General features: G+C 40.6%; 1 protein-coding gene across 9 annotated transcripts in view; it reads right to left on the bottom strand.

Moving 5' to 3' along the window:
* rapgef2b (Rap guanine nucleotide exchange factor 2b) overlaps positions 1–25,914 on the bottom strand; it is a 152,806-nt gene that overhangs the window by 83,119 nt on the left and 43,773 nt on the right. For all 9 annotated transcript variants that reach the window (XM_050042457.1, XM_050042459.1, XM_050042464.1 and 6 more), the window contains exons 3-4: positions 25,380–25,436; positions 10,495–10,578 (exon numbers count right to left, since the gene is read on the bottom strand). In XM_050042457.1, the coding sequence (XP_049898414.1) occupies positions 10,495–10,578; positions 25,380–25,436 (141 nt within the window). The remainder of the gene's footprint in view (positions 1–10,494; positions 10,579–25,379; positions 25,437–25,914) is intronic.

Here is a 25,914-nt window from a genome sequence, read left to right as displayed (position 1 = left end):
TGCCAGTTACTTAGCAATATGAGGCAAGATACAAAAATGCTGGATCCTACAACGCCCACTTAGTGTCTTTTCATTAAATTGAAATACCTATATCTTTCAAAGTCTAATTTATATCACGTGCTGTCTATCAAATATTTAAAGACTCCAAACCAAAGCTAAGATAACCCCGATGACTTTATCAGACAGAACAGCTTTGGAGCCACAGAAGATATTATATATAACTGCTTTCACAGGCTGTGTATAAGTCAGTGGAGAGCCCCTTTAAATGAAATTACCTCTGTAGTTTTACATCAGAACAGCTCATAAACAAACTGAACTTTTCAGCACTAGTTCAGTTCAATTCCACATTTAAAGGAGCCTCATAATTTTATGTTGAAGCAATCTAATAATTTTTACAGTGTAGCCAGAACAGGCTTTAGTCAGCAGCCTTATTACTCTGGTACCAGCGCTCATGTGAGTCACTGTTGGCAACAAACCAGAAAAGTTATTTTAAAATGTTTTTCTCTAAAAAGAGGAAAATGTTTCTTGTCACTTGCACAATCACTTTTGAAATGTTACATAATTGTGGACATGTTTCAACACTGCACGAGAGACCACATTAACCAGGCAGCGATAACATGAAGTTTGCAGTTATAGTTCTCTTCATCTATGTGAGGAGTAAATATCAACTTTCAAGCTTATCACCCTCTGCTTCCACAGAACATACAATATATGACAATCCTGAAAAGAGATGAGTAAGATCTGTGTTTGTGCAATAACAGAATGAATTTTCACCAGATCAGTTTGTCATTTACAGTCACAGATGAGTCTGTCTGAGCTGCTGCCGGCTGTCAAGAAATGATTTGATGCTTTACTGACCTTTTCTTCCTGCAGTTCAAACAAACAAGGCTGACATTCCTCTGCTAGCTTGAACCGCAGCGGCTGATATGTGCTAATTCAGTTAAGACTGGTGGTTTTGGTTCGCCAATATGCAGCTGATAATCAGGAAACTGTTCAGCGAATGACCGGAGGTGAAGTCCTGACAGCACTCAACTGATAGTGGTGATGAATACAGGCAGCGGCGAGGAGGAGGAGGGGAAGTAAAACCAGTCCGGGGTTAATGAAGTGCACATCAAGGTGGAAGTTATGACTTCCACACGGCGGGATGTTACTGAAACTGTTACTAAAAATATCTCGGCATGTTTATTACACTATTGTAATAAACATGTCAAAATATTTTTAGTAACAGTTTCAGTACCTAAAAATATTACTAAAAATATTTCGACATGTTTATTATACTATTGTAAACTGAGACAAGTAAATGTTGTTGTTTTGGGGAGAAAAAAAGGCCGATCAAGACAGTTACTAGCTTTAGACAGGCGGAACATGTATGTACCAGAGCTGTGCATTGCTGTTAAGAATGAACTCTTATTTAATAGTGTTTTCATTTTCTCTTTCTCTTGTGCACGTGCAAATAGTTTTGCTAGTTGTGCACTTTTCACGACGTGGCTCACACAGTCACTTTGACCTTATGATTTCTTTCTTGTTGTATAGTGCCCTTGTGAAGCACTTTGTGACCCATGTCTGCAAAAAGCACGATATAAATAAATTTTACTTACTTACTATTATTTGCATGTTTTGCCAAATTCTGGTTCTGTCTATTGCTTAAAAAGTGTTGCAGAGTTGCAGAAAACAGAGCTGCAGCATCAACACATCTTATTTTAGCAATAATTCATTTTATAAATAACTCCTAACTCATACATTTTCAACTTTTATGTCGGAAAATTCAGCCCCAACAACGAAAAACCTGTCATATATCACAAAAATCACACTTCTGCGACACAAACAAATTTAAAATGTGGTACTGTTAAGTTTGTGGTTAGTGGTTTTGCCTGATGAAGATCTTGTCACCGAAACGTTGCAGCATAAAAATAATTGTTTTTGCAGTTCATACAGTGTGCGGGAGTCTCTTCCACAAGTTTAATTCTTCACGTCCCTCTCCTACGCACCTGTTTGGAAATACATGTGCCAAGTATTCCTTTGTTTTAGTTAGTGGTTTTCAAACTTTTTGTGCCCAAGGCACACCAAAGGGCAAGCAAAAAAATCTCAAGGCACACCTCTATTTATATTTGTGCACAACAGCTTCTATAATGTGTGTTATCACGACAAAATACTACAGAAATGTAGTAAAATTGCTCCGTACAATAAAGCGATCCATTGTCCCACTCATGGCTTTCTCCTTTTAAATGATATCATCCTTCACACTGGCTGCTAAACAGGGCTTTAGATGTCACACACTTATAATTCCCACGCGCCAATGGCGACAAATAGGTTCCTCGTGATTTTTTTTTAAATCTAATTGAATTATATTACATTTTTTAGCTAGAGTTTGCCTCTTTATTAGGAAATAGGTGTGAACAATATACTAATATATTCTAGGGCCAGTTGAATATTCCCATGATCACAAAATCCCACGGCACACCTGGGTTGGCATCACGGCACACCACTTGAGAACCACTGGGTTAGACCGATGCACATTGTCCACTTGACTATTAGTGTTCTGTTGGATTTTCTTCTGTATTTTTGAATAAAAATATATGAATGAATAAAAAAAAACTCAATAAAATATCAAGAAAGTCGCACTTCTCCTACACAAGCTTAACAGATAACACTAAAATCAGACTACACAATATCAGCCTGATAATAGCCCGGGCGACAGATGTTAGACATCTGGAAAGGAAATGAACACCAGGTGCAACAATTACTTGTTTTTATCCTGTGCAATGTGTTATAGTGGAAGACGACCAGCGCATCAAACGTCTAAAAGACCGCCATGTCTAACATATTCTGTTCCAACTTCTACAACATGTTCTGTGACGCAGACCAATGGGAGTAAAAGCTGCTCTTTCAACTGTGAAACATGGTAAAGCAAAGAAACAATGATATTTGCTTTCATTTTATGAAGTCAGAAGAAAACCAAATCAATCAATAATACATGCGGCCCCTTGTGTCACCCTCTGCACACTCATCCTGTTTCCTTTTTCCTACCCAGTGACAGAAGACAGAGCCCACATTCATACATATGAATGATTCCAGATTCATCTTAATTCATAAACTGTTATTACACAGACAAACATTTGTTGTTGGTGGAACAGTCAAACCGGTCTGTGATGCTTTCCTGGTGTATGTCATGAAAGATGGCGGGCTGTGATTGGTCCGAGTCCAACGTGCAGTCTGCCAGATCACGGCCAAAATGAACCACAACGCTGTGATGGCCTAATCTGACAAAAACCATCATCATGTTTCCTGACCCTGACCTGATTTCCTTTAATGACATGTTTTACACAGCACGTGTTTCTACATGTTCTAAATCTGTGTCACCCACTTACTAACATTTATTTATTTGGGTTGTATTTGATTTCATGCTGGCCTCTGGATTAAATAAAGCACAGAGCTCTGGCTTCTTCACTTAATGACTGAGTCACTGCTCTCCCCGTGGATCACATCTCACTACAGCGGCCAGAGAGGGGAGGGGGGAGCACAGAGAGAGGAGCACTGAGTGAATGATGGAAGCATATCAGGTTCTCAACCTTGCTGCCAGAGTAGATAGGAGCAGCCATTTCTGGGTAGGGCCTGTCTGAAACCCAATTCCACCACATCTTTAAAAGCTTCAGGAAGTCCCGCTGGACTTCATTCAGTTCCTCATGTCACAACCAATTTCCCCTCCCAGCCATTTTGTCCTCGCCATTGTTTTCCCTTTGCAGCTATGGCCATTAAAAAAAAAACATTAATGACAGAAAAAATTCCAGGTATGAAGGAAGAACCTGAAAGTTATGTCTGATAGTTTGGAAATGATACAATAGTTTCGGCTTTCACAGGCTGCTAATGAGGAAATGCCTCATCACGTACACAACCACTTCATATTCATACGTCACTTCTGTGAAAACACTGACACACTGCTGAAGCAGGAAGTGTGACAGTTACGCATCCTCCTGTGACGTCAGATGGCTTACAGTAAGAGCCTGCTTCCACCTGGTATTAACACGCGTCGGATGATCAGATCACTGGTGGTCAGCTCTAAGTCTGTCTGTACACACCAGGTATTAGACTGGGTCTCCACATGCGTCTCCAGTGACCACTTGTGATCTGATCTTATTTCCTTGCTCTATATGCAAATAAACATATACATGATTTCCCTTTGCAAAGACAAAATGTGTCGTTGTTTTTAGCTGGCTGGAGGTTTGACGTGCTATATGCACACTTAAGCACTAGTTCATTAGTTTGACTCAAAGGGACAGACTGCAGGAGATTGTGCAGTGGCACCCTGCAGTCCCTTCCCATCCCTGCCACTAGAGGAAATGTGCTGCAGGAGTGTGAGCCACATGCTGAAGACAGCTGGTGAGAGTCTCCCGCACACACACAATAACAGGGCTACCTGTTAGCATCACATTGCTTACGTACCTTTATGCTTATTAACAGGTTGAGCAACAGAGTTGAGCCGTTCCAGTGTCAGTGTGAGTTTGTTGGGACCGTTTAACAGCTGCTGCTGTGTTATCTCATGCTTACCAGGACAAACTGATTGTGCAGAAGAGGAGAGCGGCTCCAGACACAGTCCTACAGCACTGCGCTTCAGCAGCAACAGAAAGTTTGCCTACCCGGTGGGGAGTTGGATAACCAAGGAGGTCAGCTGAGTAGGTGCTCCTTCAGTGTGGCCCAGGACACATTAGTGTAAACAGTGCTGAAAGAATGTGACTCAGACCACCTCTCAATGTGGTTTGAGTGGTCAGACAGTCCCTCCAGGATTTTGCAGGCTGTTTTCGGGATTGTTGTGGCCTGAAATGCCTGGTTTCACAGCAGTTTTTCTAAACAATGCCATGAATGTTGCAATGTCTATAGCTGTATTTTTGTTTTTTTGTTTTGTGGGGGCAAGTGAAAGCTGCAAAAATAGTTGTGATGCTGTCTCGGGCAAGTGAAAGCTGCAAAAATAGTTGTGATGCTGTCTCGAATGTTTCCACAGAATTAGAATCTATTTGTGAGGCTCTCCTCCTGCTCTCTCTTCCTCGTTAGCAGAAGCTAACACAACACAACATGATCTTATCACTACTCGTCATAGTGTGCTGATTGGGCAGAAGCCCCACAGCGGTGGTTAACAGTCAACACTGAGCTGTTAATCTCACACAAACATCGAAACGGCCCGACACTTGCAGAAGCAGTCTCATGATAAACAAAGAGAGAAAGGGGCTGAGTGTATCAATACACTGTGCTCAGCTTTATAATAAAATGAGATTTATCTGTTCTAAATGGTAAAATTTGAGGTTAAGTTGCAGTGATTGGACAAAATTGCAAGGCCACAGGAATTGGCTGAGAAAAATGAAATCCTGGAGGGACTGATCAGATCTCAAGACACACTGAGGATGCACTGGATGTGTTAACACCTTTACGTAGAGCTGCCCTTTTGATCTGACCTGATGCGTGTTAATACAGGTGTAAAAAGGGCCTTAGATAGAATCGTACCACTTTGTTAAAAACTTTTCTCTGTCACTGTTACTGGGGGAAAAGTCATATAACCACTGCAGTGAAAAAATTGGTTATTAATTTCCTATTCCTTCTTGATTTGAATATGTACACTTTTTTATTATTTCAAGGGTTGAGTGAGTTTCATGACCGAGGCGTCCTTGAAAACCTGAACCAGAATGTGTCATTTTGAATGTGTCATTTCAAAAATGTCTTCTTGTCACCAGGGAAATGGGCCTCGCTTCATTTCCCCCCAAGAATTATGTTTTTAATGTGGCAGCCATACAAGGGCTGTGGCAGAGGCTAAGACTATAATAGAGCGCTGGAGTGCTCTGTCTTTATCTTTATACATGTAAATGTGTTAATTTATCGTGCTGCGGACTTATCAGGTCATATCATCATCGAGCCCTGCTTAATGTTTTTTTCCTGATAGTACTCTGAGAGTCATTGTGTATTATAATGGGGCTTTATACGTGCGAGCTGTTTGTTATTGACACACTCCTCTGTGGTTACGTTGGTTTAGGTTATGGGAATAACACAGTCGTGATTAAAAGAATCCTGCATTAAATGTTTTGTGGGATACAGGATGCAAAGTTTTTATGCCCAGCCACACACCCGACATCCTCCCTGAGAGGTTTTGTGGTGCTCTAACGACATCATGTTACGTCCGCTTTCGCTTCAGAGAGATGACGGTCGATATTCACACAATCACAAGAGGTTGCTTGTCAAGAAAATGTCAGACTTCTTGTCAAAAACAACCAGTGCTGTCATTTTTCTGGTGAGGACAGTTTCCAAAGGTGTGTAAGTTTGAGTGCATTTATACAAATGGAGGTTAAATAGACTGATGCATGCATGTCTGTAGTGCACGCAGAGGTCCTGTTGTTTCTGTGCCTTTAGTGTCAGCCTGCACTTTGTTGATCTCGCTGTTGCTATGCTGCTTAACATTATGTTCCCAAGACAAATCTTCCACTTGATCCTGTGATTCAAGCACTCAATGTGCAGATGACAGAAACAAGACAGTCTTGTGCAATGCAGATGACATCTCTCTAGACAAAAGTGAGCTAATTATCAACTATATAGTCTCATGCAGCAGAGTGGACCCCTGCACAGGCTTCCTTGCAACATATGCTTAGTAAACATTTTCAGAGCCCTCTCTTCCCCAGCGACTGTGGTCGAGCATTAACTTTAATCTGCCAATACCTGCAAATCCCCCTCCAGCATCCCACACACGCATTTTCACCTTGGCAAAACTGTAAAGGTTATATTTAAGAGGGGAGCAGCTTTTGTGGCACATTTCCGATCGAGTCTTCCGTTTCAAATGCCTCCCACGTTCATGTGAATCCGTAGAATGACTGCAGCCGACCCCCACAGTGCTGCCGGGACAGCTCTGCTCCGCGGGCTAAAGTGACGGGGCCCCGAGTGCTCCGAGTGGCCGTAGGTGTGTGTTACGCAAGCCTAATGGATGAAAAAGATCATTGTTTTCAAGACGCCCACAGAGATGGTTCATGTAACAGATCCACTTGTGAAATCGCAGCTTTTTAACATTTGGGTCTTGGCTTCAGAGGTGGTGATCGCTACTGTGAGCGGATGGCTGAGAGCTGGAGAGGGGAACATGAATGTTAAGTCCTCCGAGGGTGTTGTAGATAATTATTATCCATCATGGGGGTGGGCTCTGGTCACAAACACACTCTCTACCACTCCTCTTTCTTCATATACTCAACTCTTTGTTTCTTTGTACAACCCACATCATCAGAAAAAGGGCTGATGGAAATATATGTAAATCGCAGAGATGTTTAGAGTATCTTCAAACACCTTTTTTAACCAAAACAAAATAAGATTAGATTTTCCCTTCAATGTTGCTGAAACCTAAATCAAAGTAGCTGGTGGCTACTCAGTTTGGACATTATTAATTCATTATTTAGCATTTATAAAGACACAGATTTAATGAATGGTTTCTAACATACTTTATGACACAGCTTTGTTAAAGTCTCAATTGAGATTAGTAAATTACAGCATTCTAAGGTGTGTTGTTACTGAAGAAAAGAACATTACTATGGTCGCAGTTCTGATCATAGATGCTTAGAGGAGCAATAAGATCATTTTTAAATCAACTTTTTGTGTCAAAATATTGATTTCTTTAGTAAGTAGCTGTGTAATAAGCGGGATAATGTACAGTGAGTGGACAATTATTGCAAAATTAGCCCTTTCAAGGTGATTTGAGACCCCTCCACTTCATGTTGAGATCCTGCATCACCCCCTGTCTGGGTTAATTTTGCAATGATGATCCACTCACTGTACATTATCCCTTACGTAATGTAGTTGTAGGCTGTTAAAATTACATTTTAAGTGTTAATTAATGCACAGTATTTGTAAATTATAGCTTATATAAAAACTTCTAATATGAAGACATATTTTATATCACGGGTGTCAAACTCATTTTAGATAATGGGCCACACACACAGACAAACTTGACCTCAAGGGGGTTGGACCAATAAGACCATCGCAAAATAACTTATAAATAACAATAGCTCCAAATTTCTCCCTTTCTTTACGTGTTAACAGGTAAAAGTACATGCTGTAAACATTCATCCTTTTATAAAACAGATGAACAACCTGAGATGTCTTAAACAACAAAACAAGTGCAATTTCAATAATATGTCTCAGTTTTACCACATTCAGTCTACTTCTTAGTCTTAACGTGCATTTCTCCGTCATTTCCATTTTTTAGCAACAGGGTTCCACATGTATTGTTTTAAGATAGAATTCTGATGCAGATTCTTTTGTACTGAAGCTGCCGATTGACAATATTTTGCACAATGTTTAATATCTATAAGTAGTGCTTTTTTCAGAGAACTATATCCTGAAACCTTACACCTCTTAGCCCAGTCATCTATTGGGCCAGATTGGACCCTTTGGCCGGCCATTCTTGCCCACGGACCATATGTTTGACACCCCTGTTTTATATTATTACAACCCTGATTATAACTTTACTATATTGTTGATTATCTGTCTTGCAAAGCCAGATCTATCTGGTGCTGTGCGGAGGTAGAGAAAGGTCTGGCTGAACCTATCAAAATTTTGAGCTAAGAGGAAAAAAACACTCTTAGTTGTTAGTATTTCTTTAAAGCAATCACAATCATCTTAGGTGGCGCTACCCGGCGGGGAGTTGGGCAACCAAGGATGTCAGCTGAGTAGGCCGTCCTTCACTGTGGCCCAGGACACATTAGTGTGTGCATGGCTACTAACTTTTCTTAAGTAATTTTAGCATGTACATGGCTAGCTCGGAAATTGTTGTTTCACTCACAGCGCTAAAACGAAGTGTGGAGATAGGTCTGGCTATGTGAGACTAGTTTCATGTCACGACAAGGATTTGAAAACTGTAACACACAGTGAGCGTGGTAACGTCTGGGTATAAAGCGTGTTTTTGGCTGCCTATCTCAGAGTCCACATCCTGTGAGCCAGATTATCTGTTTATACACCAGAGTCGACTTGAGGGTGCCCACAGGAAGAAACTTATCTCTTCTTACAACTTGATATAGTGTGTTATAAACCACATATTCAATGTTTATGTACCACTTATGTTTGTTAAATAATGGAACGTAAAGTTTTGACAATTCCTGTAAAAATCATTTTGAGGTCGACACTTCTGTAGTTTTATTTTCAATTTGTCTAACTCTTCCTCAAGTGCTTCTAACATATTTCTATGGCAGTAAATATTTCCTGATGTAGACTTTAAACACCAGAAGGAAAATGACTTTCTGGTTTAACAGGAAGTTGTAGTGTAGTGTTTATATTAGTTTAACAGCTGGAGGTGTTGCTTTACTTTCTCTTTTTGTTTTCGGATTTTTTTTCCTGGGGAGGTTGCTAAGTTTACTTTCTCTGTTTAAGTTGAATGAAGTGATATATTTACATTTTGGAGCTGAAGTCTCTTTTATTTCCATACATAAATCTGCTCATTGGGAGAGATATCTGAGATGTGTGTCGCAGGTCTGCAGAGTCGTCTGCAATGCTTTATTGTTCTGTCAGGACCTTAGTGAGTGTTTATAGTGTTACACATGCACAGAGAGTATTTGTACAAGACAGATCCACTGTGCATGCTTTGCTTCTCTACAGTTGCAGGTATGTGGGTTTATGCGTAGCTATTTTTCTCTTGTAACATTTTTCAGAAAGACTTTATTTTGTCTTTTAAGAGAATTTCACGCATCTTTTGGTACCGTCAGTGCACATTTGATGCCATCTTTCTTCATCTCCTCTTGTTCAGGACTTTTCCTTGGGGAGCCACACAGAGCATTTATGCAGGAGAGGCACTATGAATGCTTTGTTTCTCTAGAATTGCGGGAAATGTGCTGAAGCCATTTCTGGTGCCTTGCAATAAAGTGCAAGACACTGGCCCTGCAACATTCTCTGAGCTGAGAGGAGCAGCTACACATTGTGTATGGGAGGCACTGGAATATCAGGGTTTTTCTGGATTAAACCAGCAAGTAGTGCAAATTTAAATCTTGTGTACCAATTTGTGACCCAATATTTGAGATCAACACATTAACAGTTTGTTCTGTGGTTGGAAGAAATTGAAACAAAAGTTGTAGCGGCCTCTTTCTCCAGAGTGATTTTCCTCTGTGACAACATAAATAAAATCTTCTTTTTTTTTTGTGGTAGAAAAAGCAATTATCTGATTTATACGTCTCCTTTTGAGAATTTAACAACAAGCAGGTGTCTCCTTTGTAACCTTTACTCCTGCAAATAGTGTTTAAAAAGCCAATTTGGGTAAAAGGCATCACCCCTGTTTACTCGTCTGGATAAGAGCAAGTTGATAAGAGGGGGAAACAAACTTTTTCAAGATAGTTTAAATTAAAATTGTCTCTCTCTGGCCAGTCCAGGATTAGCTTTTTATCTCCCTATGTCTGCTCTAAACAGGCTTTGAAGGGAGGAAGCTGCTTGGATGTTGGTGCCAAAGTCAAGCCTTAAAAATGGCACCTGATCTAAAATGGCCGGTGATCTTACCTGCTTCTGGGCAGGAACATGGACTCCTTGATGAAGACGGAGCCGGACAACAGGATGTACCAGCAGCTTCCGATGTCGTCAGGACTGCAAGACAGAAAGAGAGACAATGAGCACAAATTATCACAGAACGCAATGGACGGACAAAACATTATAACTCTGAGGTGAATAGGGTAAGACACTGTGTAAAATTGTCAAAATATAGGCCTATATATTAATGGAAATTCTCCAGTTTTAAAGCAATATCTACTTTTTCACAAGTATATTAAATGTCAAAAATAAATCTTGCACAGGTAAAAGATTGTAAATTAGTCATGTAACAATATCATAATACTGTTATGGACTACTTTGTCTTCATTTTCACGTTATTACATTTTCAACGCCAAGTATTATATTCTTGAACTTGCTGTATAGTATATTGGAAACAAACTCCTCATGTGTATAGGCCTGCTACACAAGCAAAACACGAAGCAAGCAAAAATTTTAAGTCCTATCTTTTAGACCTGAAACAATTAGTCAGTTGGCAGGAAATTAATCAACTGTTTTGATAACTGATTAATTGTTTTAATTAATCTTAAAGGGATAGTTTGGATGCTTGAAGTGTGGTTGTATGAGGTACTTATCATCCACAGAAGTGCTAACATGGAAGCTAAGTAACGCACCACTGTGGACGAGGGCAACACCATGAAATGTATTTAAGTTTAAGTTAAAGTGTACGCTATATTGAGAATATTATCAGCGCTCTACCTTTCTGTCAGAAAGCCAGTTCCAAAGGGAGGGAACCGATAATGGCTTCAGATGCTCTTCTATGCTCTCATCGAAGTCACCAGACCCCAGTAACAAAAACAGTCATTTTAGCTTGCTGAACACAGGAGTTGCTGGTCTACCGCTGGCTAGGGGGGGTAGAATAGGTTGTGTTGCTGCCCCCCCTTCACAGCAGTGTGTTGCTTAGCTTCTCTGTTGCACTCCAGCCTACTTCTCCAAACTGGGGGCGTGCAGACTGCCATCCACTGTAGGTAATACACTGACTGCAGGTAAGTAACTAGTACAACCCAGCTTCAAAAGATCCAAACTATCCCTTTAAGCAAAACTGCCCAAAGGACACTGGTTAAAGTTTGTCAAATGTGAATATGTGCTGGAGATGTTGGTCCTTATTGACTGTCATCTGAACATCTTTTGTCTTTTGTTTGTTGGACACATAAATAAAGGGCATCAACTTGTGCTTTGAGAAATTGTGATATGTTCTAACATTTTGTGGACCAAACGATTAAACTGTTCATCTCTTGACCTACGTGGTGACGTTGAGGTGCTGCGATTTAATGCATCAGCAATGTCAGCCTGCTCACTGAGCTAAATACAGATCACTGCTTTGAAAAAAAAGATAAAGTAAAAAGCAGAAAACATGAGACAGAGAGAGCATTCGAGAGACAGAGAACTATGAATGAACTGAGGATTCATCTCTCATCCTCCCACACCCATGGCCCTGCTGAGACACACAGACGAGGAAATTGGGCATCGCAGACGAAGTAAACTCAGACTGACCTCTGGATGATGTAGTTGGCTGTCAGGATCTTACAACATGACTGGTAAACAAACACACACACATACACACATACGCTCCCACCACACTTATGCAGCAATTTTGGCAGTTTAATTTATATTAAAGACACTTTTTTTCAGGTATTATGTGGCATTACTGGTGAACCACAGGCCTTATTAAGGAACATCAAAGACTGTGTGGCGGGGAGTTGCCTTCAGAGAAACAACTCACTAAATATGAAATTCAGGAATTAAATTAACAGACAGTGTTAATAAAGCATGATGGTAATTTTTAAAGGATAACAGTTTTTTAATGTATCATTTTCTTGCTCATCTCACTTATCTCAGGACTTCCATGGCTATCAGAGGGATTGCAAAGAGATAATCTCATGAGGCGCAGATACACTGAATCTTCTATGGGTAATACATGCAGGATTATCATAGAGGCCGTGTATGTTAACCTACTGAGAATGTAAACAAATGCTATGTACGCGGATAAAGAAGTTAATGCTTGCTTTCATTTAAATGCATCCAGCCACAGGGCTCAGAGGACAAACAGAACATATGCAGGTCAGTTCAAACATCACAGAGAGAGCTGCTGCTGTCATTTTCACATGGGTTTAAAAACAGGATTCAATGTGTGACTTTAATTTGAGACACAAATAGTTGAGGATTAACAAACATGTCACCTTACAGCCCTGTGACAGTAAAGAGGAAGTAGAAATCTAAAGAGGGAAGTATCCTCATGACACGTAACACTGATATTATCTGTCTCTGGTGCTGGGAATTTGACATGAGCGATGAAGTTTCGGCAGTGGCGGACAGAAAGAGGCACGCCAAATGAAAACTGCTGTCAAACCATTTCAGTTCAACTTACGCTGCAGAAGTTATTATTAATTTCTTAGATTGTATGACTCCTTATTTCAGTGTTTAAATGTTTCACTTATTGTGACATCTGTCATTTCTTAACTAAACAGTGAAATAAACTATGCATGACTAATTAAGTAAGCTTTATTTTATTGCATGTCCCATGCAGTCTTCTATGAGCTTAATGGCCCATACACACCACACCAACATCAAAGAGCTTGTGGCGAAAAAGGTCGTCTGTTGTGTTGCCTGTGTCTCGACCGAACAGTCGTACTTGAACACACCTCAAAAACTACAGCCAATGGCAAACTAGCACATATGGTATGTGCCTGCATGAGACGACAAAACTCTCCATAGCAGCAGGCGGTGGCAGTCTGTATTTGTCATTCAAATAGCAAAACAGGAAGATGATTTAAGATGCTAATTAGCCAGTTAGCACAACACAACCTGATGTTGAAAGAACAACGTATATTATTTGTTAGGGATGGTGGAAAAAATTGATATAGCATAGTATCGCAATATTTTTGTGTGGTAATACAATATCGTAAAGTATCAGTTTTTTATCATTTAAATTATCAATAAGACAAATACAAATTCAACTTTGGGTAGACTACGAGAGTAATAAAATCACTTGCTCTGGCAGTCCACTACATGCATTTTGCTTCTGCAAAAAATGGCTGAAGTGAGGTGAACTGACTGAGAACTTCAGATAAAACAGTTGTTGACAAAGTTTTCCTTTGGGGTCATAATTTACAGTTAAAAAAAGGTAATAAATCGCAATATATCGCACTATATATTGTCACAATGCTCAGCATATTGCAACATACCTAAAATTGTGATAATATAGAATCATGACTTAAGTATCGTGATAATATCGTATCGTGGATCCTCTCCCCTATCAATCGTACCCTTGCGAACAGTAACACAAACAAATACTAACTGTTACTGCTAAAGAATTTAATTGTTAAAAAAAAATCTAACATAATGTAACAAGTTTGTTTGGATCTCACTTCCTCTTGACTCTAGTTGTTTATTTGCTTTTCTTACTTCTGTTTCTCTTCTCGTGCACTGAGCTAAACTTCTATTAGAGGAGTTCTTCTCACTGCCAGGTCCTCCGCTGATTCAACATCAGCCGATAAAAAGCCAACAATGGCCAACAAGGGCCGACAAGTGCCAATGGTGCAGGACACACTGCAAATACAAGGGTTGACAGATGCTAACCAACGGCCCGACATCAACCAGTAGACGACCGTCAGCTTGTGTCAGGGCCCTAAGAGGAGCTGGAAGGCAGACAGTGCCAAGCTAGCTGTTCCCCCTCGTTTACAGTTGTAATGAATTCTTCACGTGAGAGACATCTTAGTTCAGCGGCTCTTATTTTGAAGTCAAGTGCAGTGGCTTCTTCTGGGAAGCTATGAGAAGTAGGTTCTCTGCATCTCTGTGACTAATGGGTTAGCTGTGTGCTGGGTCCACTGCCACCTATTGAGCGCCCTGACATGCTTGGGGAGTTGCTCCCGCCAACTCCTTCCACGTACTGAATTTGGTGGCATCAGGGATGGTAAAGCCCAGGTCCACTGCAGTTAGACAGCAAAAGGCTCACTGAAGGTGCAGGGTCAGTGATGCTAAGCTAAGCTATTTAGTGTACAGACATGAGAGTGCCGTCAAACTTCTCATCCATGAGGCGAGAAATAAACTTTTTTAAAAACAGTAGAGAAACAGTCATCACATTATTTGGAAAGTTTTTTTTTAAAAAGCGAGAAACATTTGCTGCATGATTATCACTCTGCATCTGTTCAGGTTTTACTGTTAAGCTTCACCTGAGGGTGCGAAAACCTGTAATTATCTTTCCTCTGAATACACAGCATTAATTTGACTGGAAATTCAAATGGTTGTTTCTCTCTGTGAAGCCTCCATCTGTCTGTTTACCAGCTGACTCTTAAAATCGTCACCTCGTTACAGAACAAGAACGTCTGCTCATCACACTGACACCAGACCTTAGTTGGAGGTGGTCTGGTGTTAATAAGGCAGCGGCTCGTGTGAATATTGCTGAACGTTCTCACCTGGTCTGAGTGAGACTTTCTAATTGAAACCAAAAGGGGAAAGAAAAGCAAAATCAATGACCAGTCAGACATCAGCAAGGTGGGAGTGCTTTTTGCTTACAGAAAGGTAAAGGATGGGTGCACTTATTATAAACCCGCCCCCACACAGACACATATATATATTCACACCCAGCGTCACTGTGCTGACTGAGTTTTTTTTCTAATCACTGAGAACAAAGTCTCCCCCTCCTTCCTCCTTCCTCCTTCCTCCTCCTCTCTACACTTTCCTTGCAGAACTAATGAGGCTGTAGACAGCACACCCTACTGACACAGTGCAAAATCCTCCACCGGCATCCACTCTCCTTCTCCCTCTGCTCATCTCCGCCCGCCTCCCTCCAGACTCCTTCCATCCTTTTATGGCTCTTCCTTGCGATCAGAGATGACACGAATGAAATGCTCAATTATTAATTGCTGGCACGCAGATGCTCGGAGCGAGGGGAGCACCTCACATGGCTGAGGAGGAGGAAGAGAAGATACAACACCAAAAAAAGTAGGAGATAGGAGACTCTTATGCGCCGCGACAGCTTGACTGAACTGGGTCACGCGTACTGAAAGCGATCGTCAAACGCTAAACATCATCCACCAAAACCCCCTCGGGAAGCCTTTAGCAGTGGGGGAATCGGGTTATACGAGAGCCATGGAGGCGGTGGAAAGGGGTAAAATGACGCGGGACGGCTGATTATAGCATCAAGACTTTTGTGTAATGTGGATCAAATTTTTTATAAAATCAAGAGTTGAATTCAAGAGTGAAATGCCCCCTTTTTAAAATGTGAAACTGAGTCACATCTTGCTGTGAACAAAATTGTTGGAAAGACTCAGAAATTCACTTACATTTCTTTACTTTTGACTTTTAACATAATATAATCATTTGTCTCTTATCGATACTATTCATGCTCTTTTCGTAAATGGGTACACAGTGTTTGGACTGATGATGATGGTGGGATAACAGCAGTTTCACAACAAGAGTAGTGTCTGACAGGCGCACTCAGAGGCCCAATATAAACAAGCAACTAAAAATATGCCCATTTCAACGTGTTATTGATGTGATGTTTTCACCATGAAACTCTCAAGAGACCCTCAATGCCACAATGCTGTTGTGACATTATGAAATAAAACATTCACACCACTGTTGCAATCGTCCAATTGTCCTAAAAATACATTTGTTTTTGGGGTTTTTTAATCTAAAAACAAACTTTACACAGTTTGAATACAATGGAAGGTTTTGTGACCAGCAGATTGGGGATTTTGCAAACACTGACATTCTGTTTGGGAAACGATCTCAAATTTCCCTCCTCTCCTAAACTTAAATTAATAAAACCATCTCGTCCAGACATGCTACTGTAAGTGTTTACATTACGTAGCCAACACTACTACATGTAGCTACATGCTAACATCCGGGAAAATAAATCTTGATTGCAGATGTTGTTTATTTCTCCCTGACTTTGGATCATATTCCTGCTTGAACATGTCCAGTTTTAAAGATTTTGGCTAAGAGGCTTTTAGTGGTTATTTTTCACGGTGCGGAGACGCCGAAATACAAAAAACCCAAGTACGCTGACCAATCACATGACAAATACAGACTACCACTGCCTGCTGGTATGGAGAGATATTTCCATATACACATCTGTCGACTGTCATGTTTGTTGGCCGTTGGCTATAGTCTTTGGGGCGTGTTCAAATGCAACTTTTTGGCAGAGACCCAGGCAACGTGAGGCAATGCAACAGTCAATGTTCATCACCAATAGTTCTTTGACGTTGGTTTGGTGCGTCTGGGCCTTTATGTATATTGTCACCATATTTCTTTTGCCAAACCTAACCTACATAACTTCATGTTAATTACTAAACTTTACATTACATACATAATGTGACAACGCCATTTGTGGGGCACTAATTCTTTAGAGATCATACAAACGGTTGCATGTGCATTTTCCTAAGATATCATACAAACCATTGTATGAGGTCACGCTGAATTAGGACAGGATCTGAAGTGACCAGATCTGGAGTAAAGCTGCAACAATTAAACGATTTATCAATCAGTTATCAGCTATCAATTTGAATGATAATCGATAAATCAGTTTAATTCTTAAGGGAAAATAAAGTCAAAATTCTCTGATTGCAGCTTCTTAAAAATGTGAATTTCATTGTTTCTTTACTCCTTTATGACAGTAAACTGAATATCTTTGGATTGTATACTAAACAATACATTTGAGGACGTCATCTTGGGCTTTGGGAAACACATTCTCTGACCTGTTATAGACCAAACAACTATTGATTATCAAGAAAATTGTCGACAGATCGATCGATAATGAAAATAATACTTAGTTGCAGCCCTAGTCTGAAGCACCTTATTGAAAAAGCTCAAATTATGCCTGTGTGTTCCAGACCACATCATTTCAGATACAGTACATTGCAATTCTGCCATTTTTCTGTCATTTTGACTAATTTATGTGCTTCCATTGCAGATACTTGTATGATGACTAATGTCTCCATGTCAGCAATTATATAAGCTGACTGGTCACTGGGACGTGATGGGTTTTTCAGTTCCATCCTCCACACAGTTTCCTCATCTCCCCTCATGTGACATTGTTTCTGAAGGCCAGCAGCTTCACAGTGTCACGGGAGAACAGGAGCCGTATGAGGGGGACAACTTTCCGACAGCTGCACGGGAGCGTTGCTCTGAACCTCAGCCAGGGGTTAAAATATCACAGTGTGCGAACTGTTCTTCTTTAAAATATCACAGTGTGCTGAATGTTCTTCTTTAGTATTGTCATAGTACGTTCGTAATCATCAACATCAAGTTAAGTCAAAGAACAGCTGGTGTATTTAAACAGATGGGTTTGCCACACCTAATGGTCGTACTGATGGTTGTAAGATAAGTGTTTTTGTTTTTCTCTCCAGGAAACAGCTTGTTTGACTTGGACTGTGTCAGTCTACTGACAATAGACATATTCTTCTTTTCCTTCCTTTAATAATTTCAATCAAAACGTATACTGTAGCTATCTGGGAGGGTAAAATGGGATTTTAGTATTAGGGTCACAAAGGGTGATGTGTTGTTGTTTCTATAACAGCAGTTAAAAGACAGTCACAACTTTCAGACAGGCAGGCTTAGACAGTAAAAGAAGGTAAGGTAGAGTAAACTTAAATGTCCCCAAGGGGCAATTTGAGATGCAGACAGTAGTCATTAGTACTACAAAACAGTACAATACATTACACACAGAATCCAGTGTCGCACACTGTCAGGGGTAAATCATGGACAATCTGTGGTCACTGCTGGTTAAGATAAGCGATAGCAGATGGGACAAAGGACGAGCTGTAACGCTTAGCGCTTCATTTTGAGGAGGCAAACCTCCGCCCTGATGGAAGCACCTGAAACTCAACATGGAGGGGATGCTGAGAGTCTGAGACAATAGACCGAGCTTTAGAGGTGACCTTTTTCATACAGATGCTGTAGGTTATTAAAAGTAACACCAGTGATCTTGCAGCACAATTTGACCACTTGTTCCAACATGTTCTTGTTTTTAAGGCTCAGATTAAAAGATTAAAGATTAAAAGAAAGAACGGACTCATTAACAGCGGAAGAGAACAACTTAATTTACACTCCTGGGCATCCTTACAAAAGAAAAGGGGTTGGTTTGCCTTCTTACAGATGCCGTCAGTGTTCACATCAAAATTCAACTTGTCATCTAAGACAGTGCCCAAATAATTATACGGCTGCACTGCTGCCACCGGCTCCCCCCTGATCACACAAAGAGCAGGAGGGCAGGGCCTCCTCTGAAAATCAATAATGATCTTAAGACACATTAATGTGGAGGAAAGACTGGTCACACCAATTAATAAATTCATCCAGTACTGGGCCATGATCATATTCTGATCCATGAAGAAGGCTTACAATAACAAAGTGGTCTGTGTACTTAAGGACAAACCAAACCGAACCAAAAACTGTATTAAATGTATGAATGAAAATAAATGATTTCAGTAGGGCTGCACAATTAATCGAAATATTATTGAAACTGTAACATGTCCAAATGTCAATATCCAAATCAAAGAGCTGCAATGGTTTGACAGGGTAAAATGTGTCAAAACATACTAACATAAGTGATTTATTGTGGCGCTACAAAGAAGCCCTGACCTACACATCATAATCCAGACATAGGGGAACATGTTCATTTGGTACAGACCCCTGCGAAAATTGCATTATCATTTTCTTTTTCAGTGAAATGAAATGCAAAACTTACCATTCCCTCTAAATTCCCAACTCACATTGCAACTGAAATATCTGTCAAAATAACTGCAATTTGATTTAACAGTTTTATCGATTGACCTGACAGTAATTTTCTCAATGATAATTAGTAACAGTCAAAAAGTAGAGTACAAGATGGCATCTTTAAATGTTGAGTTTTGTCAGACCAGCAGTTCAAAACCTGAAGCTATTCAGTCTACTATCATAAAAGAAAAATGATTGCCAATTAATTTTGCGTTGACTGACTGACTGTCCATTCAAATGTTTTTAAATGTATTACCTACTTACATTATTTGACTCCATTCCCGTAGTTTGAAGTTTACACTTGTTAGACTCCCGAACAAGCTAATTCTACAACTCCAACAGAAAGCAGCAAAACACCATCACATTGTATCAGTACAGAGTTTTCAGTTGGACCACACAGACCAATGAGGGTCAAAGGTTAAGGGTTGCATTGAAAGAGCTGACATGGAAGAGGTTAAAAGCCGACCAGAAGGTACTAACCCTCTTCACCAGCTTCTGTTAAATGTGCCAGGTCAGCCTCCATCTCAGGAGGGCTTTAGTACTATAATCTCTGGATGCTCTCACAGCATGGGATGTTTTCATGAGATATTGAGTGTGACTGTGGGAGTGTGTGTGACTGTGGAAGAGTGTGAGTGTGTGCGCATGCATGTAGCATGAGCACTCTAGCAATCTGGAGCCCCAGGCAGGAAAAAATGAGTACTTTTACAACTATTACCCTTATCCTCCTATCATTGCTCTGGGACTGTCAACTGTCGGAGAGAGTCAGAGTGAGATTGTGACTGTGCGGGTCATTAACTAGGTCATTTGTATGAATCTGAGTGGTTTTATCCAACATCACGGGTGTTTGTAGAAAAAGAAAAAAACATGAATATGGAGCCAGGATTTAACTCTGTGCAAAAATGTTCTTCTGGATGCCGTCATCTCTTAAATCAGGGGAACAACCAGAAGAAAGATGGCTGCCAAACAGTGAAATCTTGCTCCAATTTATATGAAGCAGGGTCAATTACATCCAAAGCTCAGCAGGAAACATTCTTTTTCATGTCTTCAAAGCTGCACTAGAGAGATAGAAGCTTTTTATCTGAGCTTATTCGATTCAAGAGTTAAAAAAATCTCTGCTCAGCTGAAACAATAAGTTGATTAACCTATTAGTTGAGTGACATAAAGTTAATTGGCAAATATTTACAGAAAGTATTCATTGTTTAACTCAGTGGTTTCGGCTTATCTCTGGTGGGGGTGGCTCAGAAGATTGAGCAAGTCATCCACTAATCTGAAGCTCAGTGGTTCGATCCCTGGCTCCTCCAGTCTGCATGTCGAAGTATCCTTGGGCAAGATACTGAACCCCAAATTGCTCCTGATGGCTGTTCCTCTGGTGTGTGAGTGTGTTATTAGAAATTGGTGGCACCGTAACGTATGGTAGCTTCAGCCACCAATGAATGAATGTGACTCATATAAAAAAGCGACTCGTGTAAAAATCCCTATGAGTGGTCGGACGACTAGAAAGGTGTTATATAAGTGCAGGTCCATTTACCATCTAGTATTACCTGTCTGGAAATCATATTCTTTTTCCATTTCTAGATATTTTAGAAATAGTATGTCTGTTTGTAAACTGGTGGTAAGCATACAGAGCCTTTTTGAGATGGCTAGTCCATGTGCTAAGAATGGAGTAGGGCCGGATCACGAGAGTTGCCTTAAGATGGACACCACCAGGCAAAAGACAACCCGAAAGGCCCAAAACCACCTAGCACAGAACTGTGACACTGGAGTTGGAAAAGATGAACCTGTCATGGGGAGAGGCGTAACATGCTGCCGAGGATCGAATGCAATGGAAAGAGCTCATTGAAGCCTTTGTCCCATAGGGGAAGAAGACAAGGAGTAAGTAAGTAATTTAGAGCCTTTACTTTCAATGGTAGGTAAGTTTCTTGTACAATTTCTCATGGTTTTGTATTGGAATTTCTTTCCTCTTCTGTCTTATTTTGTCATATGCACACATTTGAATTAAATCAAAATTAAAGCTTCTCAACTGTACGGATTTGATGATTTTTATGTGCCGCATGTGATAGTAAATTGAATATACTTGAATATACGATTTGGAGACACAATTTTAAGTTTATGGAAACTGTGATTGACATTTTATAGACAAAAAGATTCACTAGTAAATCAAGAAAATAATCACAGTTGCCACCCAGATTTAATCACTCTAGTTTGGTCATCATATACTTAAGCACCAAGGGGGGTCCAAACATTAGTTTTTCCTGTATAGAATGCCTTATTATCTATTAACTGTATCTCAACTGGATTCCCAGAAAATGTTTAATATCCATTACACAGTAAATTGCTTAAGATACATAATCACACTTGCAGTAACATCCTCCCTTAATGTTTTGGTTTCACTCCCTTCACTTCCAGGATTAAGTTATTCCCATACTTCACCTCAGCACATACTAAGGTCAGACAATGTAGATGCACTATAGTAAAGAATGCTCCCTACAAATACACTTACATTATAAGTTAAAGTTTGTGAGTCTGCCATTTTGATTGCTCGACCTGAAACCTGACATTTATCACTGCAGCTTTACTAAAAGCATGTTTCATTTGAAGGTGCGTTTTTATTTTAAGGAGATGAACTGTCTTTATAACCATCTGACATATGACTCAACGTACAGGCAACACAATTTTTACAACTTAATAGAGATACTGTCACAATTAAATCCCCCCATTGACTTTTAGAGGCCTCATTCCCAAGCAGATTACAGCCGTTGTTATAAATAGACGAGGAAATGAAGACAGGCTGTTAAAGCTTGTATTTTTTCACAAGAGAAACTTGATTAGGATCTTGCACGGGAGGAAAGTCAATCTGATCTGCTGCTGTTTACCACCCAGCTCTTATCAGTGAGATGCTTGACAGACTTTTTGTAGGCTCACACATGCATGCATGCAAGCTCTCGTACACATAAACAGTTGTAAAAACACACAACTAGAAACTATATGCCTTTAACACTTGAGCAATTTGAATGAACCAATAAAAAAAAAGACACTAACCTGCTGTGTTCTGATGCTTTAGCCTGGAGGTAAACTTAGCAAAGTATAGTTTTACTCCCCTCTACTCTTCTTACACCTCTTTTCTATAAGAAGCACACATGATGCAGGTCTAACGAACGCATGTTAAGGCTGCATTCATGTGTGACAGCTGTTACAGGCTGATCAGTGGTTGTCAGTGTTAGCAGAGAGACTTTGTTCATCACTGATAAACCAGGTATTGTGCAACATCTTATTACATTATTACCAAACATTAGGCCTTTCACTGTAACTACTTTTGTTGGACGACACATTGCCCCAGAAATAATCACAATAAATTATATTATTGTCATTTTGAGACCATTTTATGCCACTTATATAATGATAATATAATAGCATAATAATTCAAGTACACCCTTTAAAATGGCCTGGGAGCACGGTGGATTGCTGATGGATTGACGGAGTAGAGGATGAAATTGTAAAGGGGTAAACGACAGACTTCCTGTTGTCAAGGGTTGGCAACGGTTATCAGGACTGTGCCTCTTCCTCTCCACAAGTGCAGTTGCAGGCTACTGGTAAGCCATGCTGTGTCATCTTTGAAGTGGTGTTTTATTCTCGCAAAGGTAGGCCGGGCTGGTGAGAAAAGACAATGGAGAACTGTTGCGCCCAAGTCTTACAATGGTCAGGAAAACCCTGCTGTTTATTCTGGCATCATATTGGTGAAAATGTTGGTGACATTCTCATCGGCTGATCTCAAACAGCCCAGTCAACTGATGGAGCAGCTGATTGATGGAGGGGAGTCAGCTGAGAGATCACATGATTCCTGTCTATGCAACCAATTGGCCAGGGCACCCTATTTAAACTGCTCTGGCCTGCCTACTGTCGCTGCTTCCTCTGCAAGCTGCTTTGCAAACCACCTCCACCCCAGCTCCTCCTTTTCAACTTATCAATGTCATTTCTGTTTGTCATTGATGCTGCTCTCCCTGCCTTAGGCTTTCCATGTAGGCGAATGGAAGGGCAGAAAGGTCTGCTCTCTCTGCCTTAAGGCTTTCTACACAAGCGCGTGGAAGGGCAGAGAAGTGTGCTCTCTCCACCTTAGGCTTTCTACGTAGGCGCGTAGGCTTTCTGTGTTGGCCCGAGGAAAGGCAGAGAGGCCCCAGAACAGCGCCATACCGCCAAATATAATAATGCAAATGGAAATTAAGTTTTCTTTGATTAAAGTGATCCTGACAAAAATTGATTTTTGTGTAAAAGGGGCGGCCAGAAGGATGGGACCATAGAGCTGTGACATTTTCATGATGTTTTATATGTGCGACCCACTGCCAGGGGATGTTAAAAGCAGCTAGAAGCAATTAGCAGCTAACTCAAGGAGGGGGATAGGTGCCATGCACTGCTGATGTATTATATGTCATGCCAGAGACCGAAACTGTTGTGTTACACATCACTCCTGTCAAGCCTCTTTTGCTTCTGGGATGCTGGGATACTGTGTAAACTCAGATACTGGGAGGCATCATGCTACTGTTGTTTGGTTATATGCAAAAATTCAAAGACAACGTAAAGAAGGGACTTCTTAGCGGCCCTATCGTGCAATCTCTGTGCCCTCTGTCACTCATTTGCATGCCATCTATTTCTCTCTGTCTCTATTACTCTAATTTTGTCAACAAGATTAAATTATGTTCAATGATCAATATCATTAAATTAATTTCCATCCTAATCAGGTCTTTCTATGGTATTGTGTCGAGGAAAACATTCATGCCAACGTCCACCATCGTCGAAACCCAAATCTGGAGGAGGGCCGTGAAGGCGAGTCAGCTGATGCAGCTCTGACTCGTGCCACTGTATTGGTCTGAATGGGGTGTTAGACTAAGTCCAGACTAAGCCGTCTGTATCTGAGAACATTGTTTACAAGTAAATTGTGTGCGTCCACTTAGTGTTTTCATTTGAACATTTACATATTTTAACAGGAATTTGGCTAGACTATCCAAGAATACTATTTAATAAGTAAAAATGAGAAGAAAGCTACTGAGCTATAGGCTGCTGTGTGTGTGTGTGTGTGTGTGTGTGTGTGTGTGTGTGTGTGTGTAGTGACTGGTGTGGGGGACCTGAGGGAATCTTGCTGAAACTGGAGTCTATTATGCGACCACAGCTTAATCTGCATTCCTATTGTTTAATCAGCTCCCACGCTGCCGATGGGCTTCTAATGAGGTGTTGACTCTTCGCCATCACCCCCCAACACACACACTTACATACATATAAACCCACCCACACACACACAAAAACCTACACAGGGGATCAGGAGGCAGAAAAGGGACAATGCGCCCTCTGTAGCCCCTCGAGAGGCTGATAACGTTAATTAACTGCCTTAATTCTCACCATGGGTGTTCGGAGGACGTCAACATGTGACAGTGGTCAAACACTGTGTGTGCTCTCTGCTCACCACAGTTGTGGCAGCCTTTCAAAAAGCGTCCAAACACGCTCAGAAGCTGTCAGGGAGCTGTCAATACAGCTTTCCAATCATATTAACCCTCTCGATGAAAAGGGGAGGCATATCAGCGTTACCACCGGTGACTAGCTAGCATTGAAGGAAATGATTTTAAGAGTGGTTATAGCCCAATTTTTTCAGTCTTGATTAACTACACACTGACTTATTAAATCAAGTTGAAGGTGGAGTGGAAATCCCTCCTAGGTTCTTCTTCTTCAGCAGTGTTGCAGAGTGGTTTGGCGTGACACTGATACACACACACCTTCATAAAGGCATCGACTGACTGCCTCTGTGCTATATGGACATTTGTTTTCATTTAAGTCCCCCAGGTTGCTCTTTTGTGTGGACCCGGCATGCCTCAGCTCATCAATAACTCTGAGTAACGGCCCGAGCCAAAGTGCGCTCTGATCACACAGAATTGAAATATTGTTTTGTTGGCTGCCCCTGTTGTTTTTCATGTGTTCATGTGCTGGGAGAGATGTAAGTATCTGACCCAATACCATCAATATTTATTTACACACACACACACACACACACACACACACACACACACACACACACAAACACACGCACACACACGCACAGGCATCCACACCCATGTAGTTCCAGGCATTGTGGTACTTACTAGTAGAGCACTTCATTGGCCTCATGTCTCTCGTAACGCACAGTCTCACACATTATCCTGCAGGGACAGAGAGGAGAGGGACGGGAGAGGGGAAGTCAGAAAACAATAGGAGGAAATATTAACTCTGGTTGGTCGGTTAGCAAAGTTACCAAACAGAGAAATCAAGAAAAGATCAAGACTTGGCTGTAGCAAGGGCAAAGCTTTAAAATACTAAATGCTACAAGAGAAAAATTTCTTTGATACTCATTTGTTTGTTTGTTTTTTTGCAAACTTACAACTAGTGATTTTCCTACAATGACTTTCAACCACCATGACAGACAGGCAGCGGATGTATTACTAATAAACGTTTAAGATATTAATATTTTATGGATATATATACAGTGGTGTGAAAAAGTGTTTGCCCCCTTCCTGATTTCTTACTTTTTTGCATGTTTTCCACACTTAAATGTTTCAGATCATCAAACAAATTTAAACATTAGTCAAAGATAACACAAGTAAACACAAAATGCAGTTTTTAAATGAAGGGTTTTATTAA

The sequence above is a fragment of the Epinephelus moara genome, chromosome 4 (genome assembly GCF_006386435.1).
Source record: "Epinephelus moara isolate mb chromosome 4, YSFRI_EMoa_1.0, whole genome shotgun sequence".
NCBI classification, from domain to species: Eukaryota; Metazoa; Chordata; class Actinopteri; order Perciformes; family Serranidae; genus Epinephelus; species Epinephelus moara.
The sequence above is the reverse complement of the archived record's forward strand: the minus strand, read 5'-3'. Positions and strand labels throughout refer to the sequence as shown.